The sequence below is a fragment of the Hemitrygon akajei genome, chromosome 2, assembly GCF_048418815.1.
Source record: "Hemitrygon akajei chromosome 2, sHemAka1.3, whole genome shotgun sequence".
Taxonomy (NCBI): Eukaryota; Metazoa; Chordata; class Chondrichthyes; order Myliobatiformes; family Dasyatidae; genus Hemitrygon; species Hemitrygon akajei.
Genome location: NC_133125.1, coordinates 49,371,023 through 49,389,077, shown reverse-complemented (window position 1 = coordinate 49,389,077; position 18,055 = coordinate 49,371,023). Strand labels below are relative to the sequence as shown.

At 38.8% G+C, this 18,055-nt stretch overlaps 1 protein-coding gene across 1 annotated transcript in view; it reads left to right on the top strand.

The window, feature by feature from the left end:
• LOC140741711 (A disintegrin and metalloproteinase with thrombospondin motifs 19-like) overlaps window positions 1-18,055 on the top strand; it is a 370,470-nt gene that overhangs the window by 226,780 nt on the left and 125,635 nt on the right. Inside the window, exon 14 of the mRNA XM_073072007.1 lies at window positions 14,187-14,314. Within this exon, the coding sequence (XP_072928108.1) occupies window positions 14,187-14,314 (128 nt within the window). The remainder of the gene's footprint in view (window positions 1-14,186; window positions 14,315-18,055) is intronic.

The window sequence follows — 18,055 nt, the reverse complement described above, 5'->3', positions numbered from 1 at the left end:
TTAAAAAAAAACACAGCCACCTCCAGTTTAAATTCCCACACGGAATATTGTGGAGGATCAAATACCCAAACCCAGCACAGCCCCCACTTGTCCCATTTGGCCTGTCTCAGTGCGGTGGTCCTTAGGACCCAGTGGACCTCAGGAGCCGGCACAGTTCGGGATCTGCTGCCTGCAGTGTTTCTGTTCCATTGACGGGAAGCAATCGTGATTGAAAATAAAGTGGAAATAATAGAGCATTTGGAAAGAGGTGAAACACCATTGATCATTGGAAAAGCATTGGGCTACAGTCGGTCAACGATTGGAACAATTTTAAAGGATAAAGTGAGAATAATGGAGCATTTGAAAGGCCCATTTGAAAGCTACAATTATTACTAAGCAACGCAGTGGTTTAATTATTGGAATACATACATTTCTTAAGTGTTTTATATGCATAGAGAGGTAAAATTTATATTATATACTAAGACAAATGTTTGACTGACGCTAAGTAATACCGGATATACTTGTTCCGACATAAGTACAAATCCAACTTAAAGATGGACTCAGGAATGGAACTCGTACCTAACCCGGGGACTGCCTGTAATCAATCAGGTACCCCATTTGAGCTGATGCTTTTTGTAGGTTCACCCTCCTGAAGGATGCTCTCATCAGCCTCAGAGACTGAAATCATCAGGTCACAAGGGGCTGTGGGAGTTCATGAGGGTGCCTCCATGTCTTGACTGCCAACGTGTGCATAGAAGGCATTTAGCTCAGCTAGGAGTGAAACTTTGCTGTCACCTATGTCACTTGGTTTCACTTTGTAAGAGGTGATAGCATTCAAGCCCAGCTGTCAAGCATCCTACAGTGATTCAAATTTGGTCCAGAGTTGCCATTTCACACGTGAGATAGCTTTCTGGAGATCATACTTGGACATCTTGTATCTTATTTTGCCACCAGATTTGAATGACACTGAATGTCTCATCAATTTGTGGATCTCATGGTTCATCCAGGGCTTCTAGTTGGGGAAGTCTCTGAATGATTTTGTGGGGACACACTTGTCTATGACTGTCTTTCTAAAATCTGGAATAACCATGGGGTGTTCATTCAGATCCACAGATGAGTCTTTCAACACAGTCCAGTCCACCAACTCAAAGCAATCCCATAACCACTCCTCTGTGTTCCCTGACCATCTCTTCATTGCTCTTACCTCTAGAGCCTTGTTCTTTAACCTCTTCTTGTATACAGGTAGGAGAAGGACAGCAAGTGATCAGATTTTGCAAAATCCAGTCTAGAAATGGAACAGTAGCAATTCATAATCACAGTTTAGCTGTGACCCTGTGTGTTGGGACCCCTGGTGCTGCTGGTTATACGCTGATGATAATTGGGTAGAGATTTCTTCAGACAAGCCTGAATGAAATTCTCAACTATGATTTTAAATGTGTCCGGGTGGGCTAATTCTTGTCTGCTGATGACAGCATTCAATATCTTGAGTTCCTGATTAACATAAGCTTTTGGTGGTATGTGGTCAGGATCACAAAGGAAAATACTCTTGGTAGGCAAGTATTACAATGACCAACATTCTAAGTACTATAAATGAGTACACTCGGTGGCCACTTTATAAGGTAAACCTGTACACCTGCAGATATATAATCAGCCAATCATGTGGCAGCAACTCCATGCATAAAAGCATGCAACATGGTCATGCTGCATGTTTGGACCAAACTTCAGAATGGGAAAGAAATATGATCTAAGTGACTTTGGCCATGAAATGATTGTTGGTGCCAGATGGGGTGGTTTGAGTATCTCAGAAACTGCTGATCTCCTGGGATTTTCACCCACAGCAGTGTTGAGAGTTTGCAGAGAATGATGCAAGAAACGTAAAAAACATCATGTGAGTGGCAGTTCTATGGACAAAAGTGCTTTATTAATGAAGGGAAGTCATTAATAAGACATCTTAATGACCAAGAAGTACATGACAACTTCATTGGTTAGGCATCATGAAGTTTAAAAAGTTCTTGGGGCCTTTTGTGACTTTCAGTGGGCTGTAATCGTAACAATCTCCTGGGACTCAGCAGGGATGAATAAAAAGAAGTGAGGTGTGAGTGGAGTGGCCAATGTTGGAGTAATCGGTGTTAGAGTAACCAGGCTTTAGCTCAATAGGATAGAGTTATAACACTTATATCACTTACAACATTTATGGTTATAACATTTTAGCACTTGAAGTTAATAGCAGTGAATTCTTTAGCCATATACAGATTCAGCTTCAAAGTAAAATGAGTAAAGTAATTTTAATTATCACAGTACACGTGTGTCACTAAATACTACCCTGAGATTCATTTTCTTGTAGACATTCACAGTAAATACAAAGAAACACAATAGAATCAATGTAAGACTACACACAAACAGAGATGGACAAGCAACCAATCTGCAGTGAGGACAATATGATAATATGATATCTATTTATCTATCAATGTATAGATATATTTGCATATATATAGATCTGCCATGTAAGTAACCTGGTAATAAGATAAAGTTGAATACTGGGCAACCTGCAACAGGCAACTTGCATCCTTTCACTTTCCCCCCAACATCCCCAAAAAAATTCCCATCAAATTTTAAGCCACTTTTGGGATATATTGGAATTATATCCTCTTTTCCAGCTGAGTTCAGTTTCCACAACATTCAAGCCATTTTGCTCCAAACAAACAATTTGATTAACATTCCATCCAGCACCCTAATAAATTGTTCCCACATTTACCATTTTACTGTGGTTTCACCGTTTACAAAATGCACTACAAGGCTACTCTAACAGCATCTTCCAAACCCACAGCCTCTACCAGAAGATACTGGGGACACTGCTATTTGTGGAGGCTGCAGAAGGACTTAGACTGTTTAGAGAATGGGCAAAGAAGTGGGGTACAGTGCTAGGAAGTGTATGGTCATGCACTTTGGTTGACAAAATAAACAGTGTAGACTATTTTCTAAATGGGAATTCAAAGATTTGAGGTGCAAAGGGACTCGTACTGGATTCTCTAAGGTTAATTTTAAGGTTGAGTTTGTGGTGATGGAGGCAAATGCAATGTTACCATTCATTTTGAGAGGGCAAAAGCAAGGGTATAACGGTAAGGCTTTATAAGGCACTGCTGAGGCCTTACTTGGAATATTGTGAGCAGCTTTAGTCTCCTTATCTAAGAAGGAATGTGCTGACATTGAAACAGGTTCAGAGGAGGTTCACAAATGATTCCAGGAATGAAAAGGTTACCATATGAGGACTGATTGATGGCTCTGGGCCTGCACTCACTGAAATTCAAAAGAATGAGGGAGTTCTCATTGAAACCTATCGAATGTAGAAAGACCTCGATAGAGTGGATGTAGCGACATGATGGGGGAGTCTAGGACCAGATGGCACAGCCTCAGAATAAAGGGAAGTCCATTTAGAACAGAGATGCAGAGGAACTTCTTTAGCCAGAGAGTAGTGAATCTGTGGAATTCATTATCACAAACTGCTGTGAAGGTCAAGTCACTGGATATATTTAAGGCACAGGTTGATAGATTCTTGATCTGTCAGGGCATGAAGGGTTACGGGGAGGAGGCAGAAGATTGGGGGTAAAAGGGAAATGGATCAGCCATGATGGAATGGCAGAGCAGACTCAATGGACCAAATGGCCTTATTCTGCTCCTATATCTTATGGAACTATGCTCTTATATTGCACACTATCCTGAGTTTGCTGTTCCTTTCCTGTTGAACCTTGGACATTTTCAGCCAATAAATTCACTGGGTGTTTGCAATGGTTCAAGAAGGTGAATGAATAATTAATACTGGCATTTCCAGCAATGCTCTCATCCCAGTTTAAAAAGCCAATTTTTTAAATCATTATTGACGAATGGGAGTACTGTTTGAACTCCGGCACGAATTTTGATATGTTCATGAATGTGTTCTTGAAGTTGGCACAGAACGACTTGTTCCGTAAGTAAATAAGAAATAGAGAAATAATCAATGAAAAAAAATCATATCATTTGCAGCAATTATCACCATAATGCAGCTGGAAGAATTGACAACCAGCCCAAGTACTGTGCTCAAATCAATAATAAAGTTGCAAAGACAATGTTGCTTACAAATTTTATTCCCATCTTTTCATTGCTTTGACACAGGTTAAAGCTGCAGATAAAAAGAATGAGAGGGAAACTAATATTCAAAACAAAATAAATGTGCTGTGGCCTGTTGCTTTGATAGAAAACTTTAAAAAAGTAACATTCTCCTTTACATCATTGTCTCTGAATGTATTCCACTGGTAGATTTGAAGAGAAGTGCTGTCATGGCACTACATCACTGGCTCATAATGCTTTCTTTTGTATTTTACTTAGCTTTCTTTCAGGCAGCCAAGTTTAGGAAGTCATAACCACAGATTATGTTTGAAGTGTGAAAGGGTATAGCTACAGTACTATTCTTACAATCTCTGTTACAAACTAAGTGTTCTATAGAGCAGGTCTCATATCATAAATACTTCAATAAAATATGTAAGGAAGGTTGAACTTTACAGTTCCTGTTTTTTCTCTTGAATATTTGTGCTTTAAAAAAAAACTAGACACAAAAATATCTTTTTACAGTGCAAGAGACAAATTTATTGCCTGATATATTTTGAAAGAATAACTAGTCTGTGTAAGAACCCATAAGCCTCTGTTTTGCCCTCAACAGTGAAGGAATCACATTAATGGTTCACTTCACTGATGGTTGCCTGAAGCTTTTGCCCATAAAATTAGAATTATTGGCAGCGTATCTCGTGCAGCACCATGCAGAGATTACCCGTGCCATGTAAAAGTAAGAAAACAACTGATTCTCACTGAATCGGACTGAAGAATTCTAACTGAGATGCAGTGTCATGTTAACATGGAGAAAAAATCTCATTCAGAAGTAAACGAAGTTTGATTATGATACTGAAAAAAAGTTATTTTTAAAACTGATGGGGACTAATTAAGCATTGTCAGAATGAAACTTTGCACTAATAAGATTAAATCTTGAGGGTTTGAAGTTGTATGCCAACCACTATTACTTGTGTAATTTAAAGAATTATCTACGCTTCAATTCTTCATACTTCTTAAAATTTGCTCATGTGTCATTGGTAACTATGGGCGGCTCTGACTTGGATTTCAATGCCCATTCAATCTATGAGTCAGGACTATAGCACAGTTCATGGAGAAGCAGGCTCATTCATAGAAAACCTGGACAGTTTCCATGGTTAACCATGCCAATGTGTTCACCAAAAAAGTTCTAGAATTTATTTTCTAATGGTGATTAGAAAATAGATGAATAGGTTCTTGTTTAATAAACGTCACAGGGTGTGGGGAGAAAGCAGGAGAATAGGGTTGAGAGAGATAATAAATCTGCCGTAATAAAATGGCGGAGCAGACTTGATGGGCCAAATGGCCTAAATATGCTCATATGTCTTATGGTTTTATCATTTTGGCATTATTATTAGGGGAAAATCAAAGCTTTTCTTTGGACTTCTGCGTTGCAAGCCGTCAAAGTTGCTGACTAGAGATAGAAAATAGCAGAAAATTAAAATTAATATACAAAATTAAAGAAGTAACTTATGTCAGCCAGTAGAGATAACCATTTCTGGGAAAGTACTCTGCACAGCAGACCAGAATGAGAGAGTAGCCTGAGCTGATATAGTATTCTATGATTATTTTCAACTACAGTATTGGATTTGTTTATCGATTTGCAACCTCCCCTCCAGAATTTGTGAGCTTCTGGTACCAGTTTGTTCAAAAAACTCTGACATACACCATATTTAATAAACAACTGATGAAAGACTGTGGGCAAACATACAGCCTATTGGCAAACAGTCACAAGGCATAAAGACAGATTAGTTGTTCACAGTATTCTTGGTGTTCTCTCCATTCAGTACATTACATTTTAAACACTTTAGGAAATTACTTCTACAAGTTTAATTGTGATAACTACTACAAGCCATAACTATTACAAGCATATTCTGACCATTTGAAATTATGGAAATTAGTCTTTAATTAAGTTTATTTGTTTTGAAAATATTTGGCTAGTGAATTATAACAAAGATTTTCCCATTTCTCATCACTACCGAGAATTCTAATCAGGTATAAAATTCATTTGATTAAGTGTCAAATCCCATGATGTGTTTCAAAATTCACCAACATAGCATTTTGCTGCATCATGTAATCTTGCTTCTTGTAGATGCAAATGCATACACAGTCATTGCAAATGTAGGTGCTACGCTTCACTGGACATGAGATAATTTGAGACATCTTCAGGAGATATGAGTCCATGCTGTAAAACTGGTATGAGCATTTATCCTAAAAAGAGTTTGGGGAATCTCTACCAGGATTAATTTCACCCCTTTGAATTAGTCATCCTTGAATCCATGTGGGGCAAGTGCAAATTTTAGGGGGAAATTCTGTTCCTTACCATAGATGTATTTGTATTTGCAGACAAAACTTGATTTAATTAGTGTTTTTGATTTTGTTCAAAAGACTATACTTGTTGTGTATTTGATGTTTCAGTGATACTTAAGTAATATTATAAATGTATTTTTTGAGTAAGCACTCTTTGTTGTTTACATAATGCATTGCAGGTCATATGTGGCATATGTCATTACGCTGCCACATCATATGTTGTGCCTCGCTCAAAGTGAAAAACAAATGTACACAAGTTATTTCCCAGCATCCTTGTTTTCCTTTCAATTAGTTTTTATGTTTTGGAGTTACAAAATGGTGGTGACGAGGTATTTTTAAAATGAACCCAAGACTACCTACTTGTTGAAGTGCAGCGAGACATTCAAGTTTTATAAAACAAGCAGTGCAGTACATGTCTCGAGAGAGAGAGAACACGGTCGAGTTAAAAAAGGCAGAAAACAGACAAATTCACAGGTTCATAAACAGTGACTTATAAAAGTATAAATTGATATCTACATCAGAATGCTAGACATGTTTGATTGCAAAAGAGATAACTGGATATTGTATGCTGAGTGGATTGAGCAGTATTTTAAAGCAATTGGAATAGCCGAGGAGAAGTGAGTGGCAATTTTGCTGATGCATTGGGTTTAAACACATACAGTTGGCTTTGAAGTTTGATTTTTTTTCCCACCAAACCAACCGAAATAAGTTTTACTGATATTGTAAAAGTAATGCAGGGACTTATAGAACCAAAACCATTGTTGTTTGTAGAACACTTTAGGTTTCATCAGCAGAATCAAAAGTAAAGGGAGTCCATTTCAGTAGGTATAGTTCAATTGAAGTTCTCAGAGTGTTGTCAGTTCAGGGAAGGGCTTAATGATGCACTGAGAGGTTGTTTAGTTTGTGGAATCTTACAAGAAAGAATTCAAACATGGCTCCCAACTGAAGCACAACTTACATTTAAAAGAGCAATTGAAATATCTGAATCAATAGAAACAGCAGGAACACAACTGGAGTTGCATTCTGGAATGAAAGTTAGTGTGAATAAAATTGTAACATCTGAACAGAAACCTCCCTGGCTGATCAAATTTTATTACCATTGTGGCAGGGGCTTACATACACCAGACCCATGCGGGTTTAAGAGCGAAACTTGCAGAACAATGAAAGGTATGTACAAAGAGCCTGTCAGGCAGATAAAAATAAATGGACTGCCCAGGGAAGAGAAAAGGCTAAAAAGTCAAATTGCAGTTTCAAAACAGCACTAGTGCATGCTGTTGATGAAAAATCTGATAATGATGAGAGTGACACAGGACTGAATAGCCTGAAGATGTACAATGTGAAAACTGACAATTGACAAGCAATACGGCTTGCACCAGAAGCGAATGGCAACTTAATTAAAATGGAATGAAGATTGCCCGTCTGCAGATGAAATGGAAGATTGCCCGTCTACAGACCAAAAAGGAAGATCGCCCAACTACAGACAAAAAATTGTGATTGGGCACTGGCTCGGCCGTTTCAGTCATTCCACAAGATGAGTTTGAACAGTATTTCAAAGATATGGAATTGAAACCTGCAGATATCCAACTAAGAATGTACTGGAAAAACGATAACTCCCATGGGAATGGCATTTGTAACAGTGAAATACAATAATCAACGAGTCACATTAGGCTTGTATGTTGCAAAAACAGAAGGGCCTGCATTCCGGGGACATGATTGGCTGAGACAACTACAACAGGATTGGAAATTCATCTACCATTTATATGCCACACCCCCTGCAAAAGAGTTAACTGAAAGCGAGTTAAGAAAATACTGGATAATGGCACCACAGTGTTTAGGGATAACGTTAGAAAACTCAAACATATCAAAGGTAAAATTCTGTTAAATGAAAATGCCACTCCCAAATTTTCCAAAGCCCATCTGGTTCCTTATACATACATGTGTGATAAAGTAGCCAATGAACTAGATTACATGGAGGCTGAAGGAATTCTTTCCAAGGAGAATGGGGCCCATGACCAACATCTGTGGGCTCAGTTGCCAAGAAGAATGTATCTGCCAGGATCTGTGGTGATTTTAATGTCATTGTTAATTCAGTACTGAAACTAGATTAACATCCTCTGCGGATATTCTTGCAATCCTTTCTGGACTTAGCTGAGAGCTACCTACAGGTGAAGATAGAAGAAGAGCCTAATGTGTTTCTCACCATAATCACTCACAAAGAGCTTTATTACTCTAATAGGCTTATTTCTAGAGTCGCATCTGTGCTTGCACTCTAAGAGAAAGCTTTGGACCATGTGCTGCAAATTTGCCCGGGCACTCAGTGAACCTGAATGATATTATTGTTGTCAGTAAGAATGATAAGGAACATTTCCAAAATCTCAAGACAGTGACAAAAGCAATAGAAGATTAAGGGCTCAGAGCACGACGTAATACCTGTGAGTTCTTTAAACCAAGCATCACATGCTGTGGTCACACCATCAATGCACAAGTGAGCTGAGAGAATTCAAACAGTGGTGGATACCCAAGGCTAAAGGATATATCACAGCGTAGTCCTTTTGAGGATTTCTCTATTACTATAACATGTTCCTGCCAAACAAGTCTACTGTACTCCACCCCTGGAACTCAATGATACAGATCGGGAAGAAATGGCAATGAACAAAGCAGTGTGAGGTGGTTTTACAAAAGGTAAAGGAAAATGGTGATGTAAAAGTTTGAAGTAAAATTTATTTTCAGAGTACATACATGTCACCACATACAACCTTGTGGTTTTTTTTTCTGTGGGCAAACTTAGCAAATCTGTAGAGCAGTAACTGTAAACAGGATCAATGAAACTGTGCAAATGCAAATATAAATAAATAACAAGAGCATAAAATAACAAGATAACGAGTCCTTAAAACATTGGTTGTGGCAACACCAGAAATAGAATGTACTTATCCTGTTTTGTTCAAGAGCCTGATGGTTGAGTGGCAGTAACTGTTCTTGAACTGGTGGAGCAAGTCCTGAGGCACCTGTACCTTCTACTTGATGGCAGCAGTGAGGAAGGAGCATGACCTGGGTGGTGAGGATCTTTGATGACCGATGCTGCTTTTCTACAGCAATGTTTCCTGTAGATAGGCTTAATGGTTGAGAGGGCTTTACCCATCGTGTACTGGGCCGGATCCACTACCACATTGTACTCTCGCATAATGATCCACATCATCCAGTGAACCTTGTCCACTGTTCACGATGCCAACACATCCAGAAGAAAGACGTCCACAGCTGTCGAAACCACTATCTGCAGTCCCAGAGTCAACTCCTACAACCACAATAGAGGAGACCACAAAACCTGAAGTTGTTTCACTGCCACGAGTCTCACCTGTCAAGCAAAGTGATCCCCCTTGTCAGGAAAGACATTACCCACAGGAGAAAGAAAGCTTCTACAACAATTAAATCTTTAGGCTTTAGGCCTGAATGGGATGTTATGAACCCCATAACTGGGTCACTTACCAGCAAAGATAGAGAGGTCCGCTGAAGTCTGATGGTACCATTTTTAAACGTTTTTATTTATAAAGGGGCACAAAAGTAAGGTTAGTATGTGCGGTTGGGAGACTGTAGGTCTGACACGGTGGTCAGCAGCACAGGAGCGCCGCAGGGAACCGTACTCTCTCCGGTCCTGTTCACCCTGTACACATCAGACTTCCAATATAACTCGGAGTCCTGCCATGTGCAGAAGTTCGCTGATGACACGGCCATAGTGGGGTGTGTCAGGAATGGACAGGAGGAGGAGTATAGGAAACTGATACAGGACTTTGTGATATGGTGCAACTCAAACTACCTGCGTCTCAATATCACCAAGACCAAGGAGATGGTGGTGGACTTTAGGAGATCTAAGCCTCATATGGAGCCAGTGATCATTAATGGAGAATGTGTGGAGCAGGTTAAGACCTACAAGTATCTGGGAGTACAGTTAGACGAGAAGCTAGACTGGACTCCCAACACAGATGCCTTGTGCAGGAAGGCACAGAGTCGACTGTACTTCCTTAGAAGGTTGGCGTCATTCAATGTCTGTAGTGAGATGCTGAAGATGTTCTATAGGTTAGTTGTGGAGAGCACCCTCTTCTTTGTGGTGGTGTGATGGGGAGGAAGCATTAAGAAGAGGGACGCCTCATGTCTTAATAAGCTGGTAAGGAAGGCGGGCTCTGTCGTGGGCAAAGTACTGGAGAGTTTAACATCGGTAGCTGAGCGAAGGGCGCTGAGTAGGCTACGGTCAATTATGGAAAACTCTGAACATCCTCTACATAGCACCATCCAGAGACAGAGAAGCAGTTTCAGCGACAGGTTACTATCGATGCAATGCTCCTCAGACAGGATGAAGAGGTCAATACTCCCCAATGCCATTAGGCTTTACAATTCAACCGCCAGGACTTAAGAACTTTTTAAAAGCTATTATTAATGCTTTTTGAGATAGTGATTTAGATGCATATCATATTTTTTTACTGAGTTAAGTATTGTATGTAATTAGTTTTGCTACAACAAGTGTATGGGACATTGGAAAAAAGTTGAATTTCCCCATGGGGATGAATAAAGTATCTATCTATCTATCTATCTATCAATACAAACATTCAGATAATATACGTCGTCAATACTCAATCTAAAGCACGGGTATAGTAATAATCAACAATTCGAAGTAGCTCTATCGTTCGTCTAGGGGTAAAACTATTGTCCGATGGAAATATAAAAAGTCTCACCAGTTCATGAAGGCTTTTAGCCGTTTGAGGGACCACTGGGTGTTCACGGGTTGGAGAGAGAAAATAAACTTGCCAGCCTGTTGGACTCAAATCGTGGAATCGGGAACGTGAGTTCCCCGTTGTCAGTTCGGAATCCTTTTCGGGGTTATCAGCCACTCAATTCCCTAGCTAGGGGAACCAAATCACACGTGGCTCCCGAACAGCTTCCCGTCCTTACGGGAGCGATGAGCGATGGTGTCTCCGTCTGGTGCGTCACTGGAGTACCGCCTCCTGCAGTCTCCGTTTTATCATGGCTGGCAGATTTGTAAATGTCAATCAAGGTAGGGTGATACTGTGCTGTGGATGTGTACATTGTAGTTATATTGTATTGTGCACTATGTGTGTATATGTATATTCAGTTCAATTACATTTATTATCAAAGAATGTATAAATTATACAACCGTGGGATTGTATAAGAGAACCCAATTAAAGAAAAAAAAGAATAAATATAAAATTTTGGCGATCCTTCCGGAAAACGTGGAAATATAGGGAAGACAGGCAACAGCAATGGGTTGAAGAAATACCAGATTATTACCATCCACAAATCCATAAGGAAGCTCGTATCACAGATTAAGGCGGTCAAAGATGACCTGGGACTCAGGACAGCTGGTGTTTTTTACAGAATTCCCTGTGAATGCAGAGCAGTGTAGAGTGGGCACGTGGGCTACACGGTGGAAACCCGCATTAAGGAGCACAGGAGGTGTACCCATTTGGGTTACCTGGAGAAAACGGTGGTAGCAAAACATTGCATTCGCAATGGCCATAGGATTAACTTTGATGGCACAAAACAACTTTGCCGCACCAATGGCTTTTGGGATCACCAGATGAACGAAACCATTGAAATAAAACTAGAGGAAAATAATTTTAACAAAGACGGTTTTGCTCTAAGTAAGAACTGGAATTCAATTGTAAACAAGTTTAGACAGTGGAAATCTGATTTGATGAGGGCTAATCATTAAAGGAGAGACGGACAACGGGGGTATAAATATCACCGGACTAAACATGCCGGGCATCATCCCTGATGAAGATGGCAGACTTTGTCATCGAAATATCGGTAAAAATCGATACCTGCACCTGGCAGGAAGCCCAAGAAGATCATCCAGTAATTATGCGAATTCCACTGAATCAGGGAAGTCATCTCTGAATGTTAGAAGCACCTTAAAAAAAAGGGTGGTCTATGTCAGCAGTGTACTAGGAATGGAATCTCAGCTTCAGAATACGGGGAAAATTGCATTCTAGTGTGAAGCCCAAAAGGTTGAAGACTGAAGATGTTGAGTCTGGAGGGAGTGGACCCAAGGTCGCTTATGCGAGTCCAGGTTGGAGGCCAATGTCTGTGAGTCTGGAGCTAAGGACTGGAGGCCCGAGAGCAGCCGGTACTGTGGTTAGAGGAGTGTGTGTGTGTGTGTGTGTGTGTGTGTGTGTGTGTGTGTGTGTGTGTGTGTGTGTGTGTGTGTGTGTGTGTGTGTGTGTGTGTGTGTGTGTGTGTGTGTGTGTGTGTGTGTGTGTGTGTGTGTGTGTGTGTGTGTGTGTAGGAAAGGGCCTTCTTTGCTGTGGTTCTCTTGTTTTGTTCTGCCGTCGTTGCTGCTTGTATTGTTCTGCTGAACATTGTGGCCTTGCTATGTTAGTGCCAGAATGTGTGGTGACACTTGTGGTCTTCCCCATCACATCCTTGGATGTGTTGATTGTTAACACATTCAATGCATTTCACTGGATGTTTGATGTACATGGGATAAATAAATCGGAATCATTGGGAACTGAATGAAAATAAGCAGTCAGAGTGATCAAGAAAGGCCTGCATATAACTATAGGTCTGTGAATATGCCATTCCTGCTTTATTTCAACCCTCTCAAAAGAATTTGTGAATGATCTCACCTTGCTCCTGAGCAGATAAATATATATTTTTTTACAGTTGGAGCAATTTGAAGAATGTGCTAGTTAGGAAGCAATAGTCAATACATTACATTCTTATTTGCAAAATACCAGTCCAATGTTGGAAAAAGCTAGTATATTAAAAATCATATTTACTTTTGATTAACTAAGGAAACTGGAGGAAGGATAGGGGAGATTGCATGAATCCTGATTCAGTGAAAAGATAAAAAAAAAACCTGAGGTATCAATTCCAGATTAATATGTACCCTTTTGCTGAAAGGTCAGATCAGCGTTAGCTGCCTATGTTCTGGAGGCATATACCAGGAGTGAGTCAGCACCTTCAGAAAAAGAAGTGGAAAACTGGCACGGGTATAAAGAACAAAGAGATTTTAGATACTTGAGAGATGCATCAGCCTTTTAATAGCTTTATGCAGTATGAAACAAGTCAAAATTGGGTATAACTTTAATGCTGATTCAACAACTGTCCTCAGATTTTACTTGAATACAACCTGTCAGAATTATGTTCCCACCATCTTCCCATGTCTGTCTGTTTCATGTACCAGAGACCACTGACTTCACAAAAAGTATTCAGTTAGTGCATTTTAAAACTCAAAACTGAGTTGTAGATTTAGATTTGGTTTATTTTGTGTTGCATTTTTACTGAGGAAATTATACAGTACTTCAAATATTAGCCAATACATATGAATGTGTCCAGGTGAAATTCTAATGCAAATTATTTTAATAAATTATAGTTCATAATAGCTATGAAGCATTGACGTGCTTTTGAACTCTAAACAATATTGCAATTATTGCTAATGTTTCATGGAGTCTTAAGCTTATATGTTGTGGTACACAGGTTTATAAAATATAATGAAGTGCGAATTCCACCAGTATGGTGTTATGTTTGATTATTGTGATATCAAAAGGGGAAAATAGCCACTTGAGTTGTTAAATTTCACAGTGGCACTTAGTTTTTTTTAATTTTAAGTACCTAAATAAGTAAAGTTTTGTCATGGATATTGGAAATTCAATGAAAATCAGCTGAAGAACTGTCAAGTTAAATGATCAAGACATACTTCTACACAAGGCTTGGTTATATAGACGAGACTAATGTATGATGTGTTACATATTGTTTGATTTCCTGTTCAGAGGAGCCTTGCGCACTCTTTTGCTCTCCCCTGGGGAAAGATCAACCGATACTGATCTCAGAAAAAGTGCTAGATGGAACGCCATGTGGCCCACATGAAACAGACATCTGTGCTAATGGCACATGCCAGGTATGTACAGTAACAACAGAAAATAGCATCGGTTAAGTTCAATGATGCAAATAATCATTTTTTACTCTCTTTTGAAATGTTCAGGTAATATTTTAACAGACATAAACAACTGCAAAGCTGTGTACTTTAAAACAATCATTCAAAACTATAGAAACTACAATTCCAGCTGTTTAATATTGATAGAAATAATTATACATACTCCTGAATCACAGAATTGGAAGAAAAAAAAGTCCTAATGGGATATTCTGCTGGAGATTTTTTTTACAGCCTTCAGCATTAAAGGGATGCTAGATTATCAATTCTCAATTGAACTCATTTCTTAACACCACATTTCATTGAAGTTGCCAGGATTAAATACTGATACACTCAGGAGTTTTGCACTAAAGATCAGAGATAAACTTTTATTTAATTATTTTACCATTGTTTAACAAATTTTAAAGTTGTTCAAGTTTTAATTTCACATCATAAATAAGGAATACAGTTTTATTCATAAGTTATTCACTTGACCAGATGTATCCTAGGATATCCACTTTGTTGACTACTCGTTAAAAGGCACAAAGAAAATGCAAAGCCACATTTTTAGTGTTGTCCTGTTACGGTGTCATTCAACACTGCAGCTCCCTCTTCAGACCAGGAGGTTCACACTAACCATGAGGCAACCAGTTACACTAATCTCATCTCATTTATTCCCCAATATTGCCTTCAACTTCTCCCAGAATTGACCGCTCACCTGAACACCATAGACAATTTACAGTGAGCATTTCATCTACAACCCATATATTTTAGCAATGTAGGAGGAGATCAGTGCACCAGGAGAATATGGAAATTCCGCACCGACAGCACCAGAGAAGAGCATTGAAATCTGGTCGCTGAAGCAGTGAGGCAGCAGCTCCACAAGCAATGCTGCTCTGTTATCACAACTTAGATTTTCCTACACTGAATATCTTTACAAAAAGAGGGGAAAAGGAGATACTAATAATTTGACATGCTTAAAGATGAATAAATCCCCCGGCTTGACCATATATGTCGTTTTTATTTAAGAAGGCTACAAGGACAAGGAAGTGAACTACAGGCTGGTGATGGGAAGTTTACTAGAGGGATTCAGATGGACAGGATTTATTTCTGTTTGGAAAGACAAGGACTAATGTGGGATAATCCACATGGTTTTGTTTGTGGGAGATTGTGTCTCACAAATTTGAAGGGGTTTTTGAGAATGTGACCAAGAGGGTTGATGAGGGCAGAGTGATAGATGTTGTCTACATGGATTTGGACAAGATCCTGCATGGTAAGCTGATTTGAAAGATTAGAATAAATGGGGTCCAGAGTGAAATAGCACGATAGGAGGAGGAGGCAGATGCTGGTTGTGGGGTGTTGCATTTTTAGATTGGAGATCTGAAAACAGTCCTCCATCCCATATTGTTTGTTACAAATATTAAAAATTGGAAGATAACACTAAGTGGCCTAATCAGTAAGCTTACAGATGACACACAAACTGGTGGTATGGTGGATAGTGAAGCAGGTTGTCTCACATTACACCAGAATCCCGATTAACTGGGGACATGTGCAAAGGAAAATAATGGAATTTAACATAGACAAGTGTAGTTAAACCAGACCAGGATATTCACAGTGAATGGTAGGGCCCTGACAAGTGTTACTGAACAGAAAGACCTCAAAACTTTCCATAATTCCTTGAAAGTGGTGACGCAGGCGGACAGAGTGGTGAAGAAGAAGTATCATATGCTTGCCTTCAACAGCTGAGGCACTGAGTGTCGGACTTGGGGCACCACTTTACCACTCCAGTGCTACAAGGCTGCATCTCTGCCAGCTGCTCAACTGCATTGCCCCTGCTTAAACCAATTACGCAAAGCCTTGTGAAAAATGTAAATCAATTCAATTGGAAAAAAAAAATTTAAGCATGATACCAAAAATTAAACTTTAATCTGGTATAAAGCTAGGATTTGTAGTCATCAAGATACAACATAATTTTTTCACAGCCAAAGACTTGTTCGTCAGATATGCAATTCATAAATTGATCAGAAATTCACTTATTGTGCAAGTCATAAGATGTAATTTTAGAACATGTAAACTTTTGAAACAAATATATTAAGACAAGAAGTCTTTATTTATATAAATGTTGCTGGCCTAAAATCAAACCAGATGACAAACACAAATAACAGATCAGTAACTACACTTATGAAGTGCAGATTTTTCATTAAAATATTCGTATATCATTGGTGAATTTAAATCCAGCCATACTTTTTAGTGCTGTGCATTGCCAAGTGTTTAAAAATGAGCACCTTTGAAGTACTGCATTGAATGTTCTTGGACTGTCTGACTAAAAATAGCACCAGTAGAAGGCGAGTTCGGCAAAGTTAAAAAAAAGTGACAACAATACCACTATAATTTCAATGATGTTGATGTCAAAACTGTTATCAAACAAATTTATGAGGACTTTTTATTGCAAATTACAATAGATGTCACATGGTAGACATCCCAAACTTTAGCCCTATCTATTGTAAGTACTTATTCATGATGAACTAACCTCAGGTGTTTACATCATAAGAAAGGTATAAAGACTACATATACCATAAGAAATTATTCTTTTTGCAGATAACCATGATGAAAACCTTATTTTGGAAGCAAAATATTACCATCACTAATACAAGCATGTTTTCAGATAAATTACACAACTACTAAACTCAGTTTCATAACAAAAGAACAACAGATTGTATTTATAGTTTTTATAACAATCGTCCAGCTTGGCTTTGCTGGGATTCTCTAGTGTTACAGCTAGTCAGACTTGGTGTTGGATGAGAGACTCATTTCATAGTATGAAAGGTGTTCTCCCCCTTCAAAATGAAGTTGAATAACATTTTTAAATTATTTTACCTTTGTTTGATTTTTATTAAATTGTAATAAATTGTAACTTTGTGCTTTAGTGGATTTTATCTTTTTAATCTGTTAACCTGTTTACATTTACATAAATTTTAAGTTTTCAAAGATATTTCAAATTGTTTAAAAAAAATCTCTCACCCTTGATATTAGCCAATCCCCATGCCCTGCTTTGATTCCAGTATTTCCTGCTCTGTGTCACTTGAGGCTTAGTCTCTTGATCTTTGCTAGGCTGTTCCAAGATCCAGAGACGCAGAGAAATTCCATCGTGCATTTGTGTGAGGCGAATGCGCAATTATGGAGACCAGTGATTTAATTTGCTGGATCCAGAATAATTTCCACCATTGTAGATGACCACTGTGATCACCTTAAAAACCACAGAGTGATACAGCACAGAACTTAGCCCTCCACCGTCTCAATGCTAACATTCAAGTATCTACTTTACCAGTGGTTGCCAAACTTTTTTAGGTTACTGCCCCTTTGGCTCCCAGACCACATCCCCACTCTCCCTTTCCGGCCATTACATTAAATCTATGAAGCGTTGATTTATGATGCACAGTAAAATAGGAGCTGCAAATTCAAAGCAGTGACAAATATTTGGAAAAGTTATTCAAATATATATAAAGCTTCAAATAAAATCATGCCTTTATTTAATGACAGTAAAAACAATTTTCACCAACAATTTTAGAGCATACATTAGTAGTCAACTATCCACTACTTCATTGCTTTGGCTCCTTTCAATGAGATGGATGGGTTTGGTGCAGTGATATCAGCTTCTCAACATCAGGCTGAATGTCACTCAGAAGGAGTCTCAGATCCCCTCATTCAGTAATTTTCACTCTGTCTCAT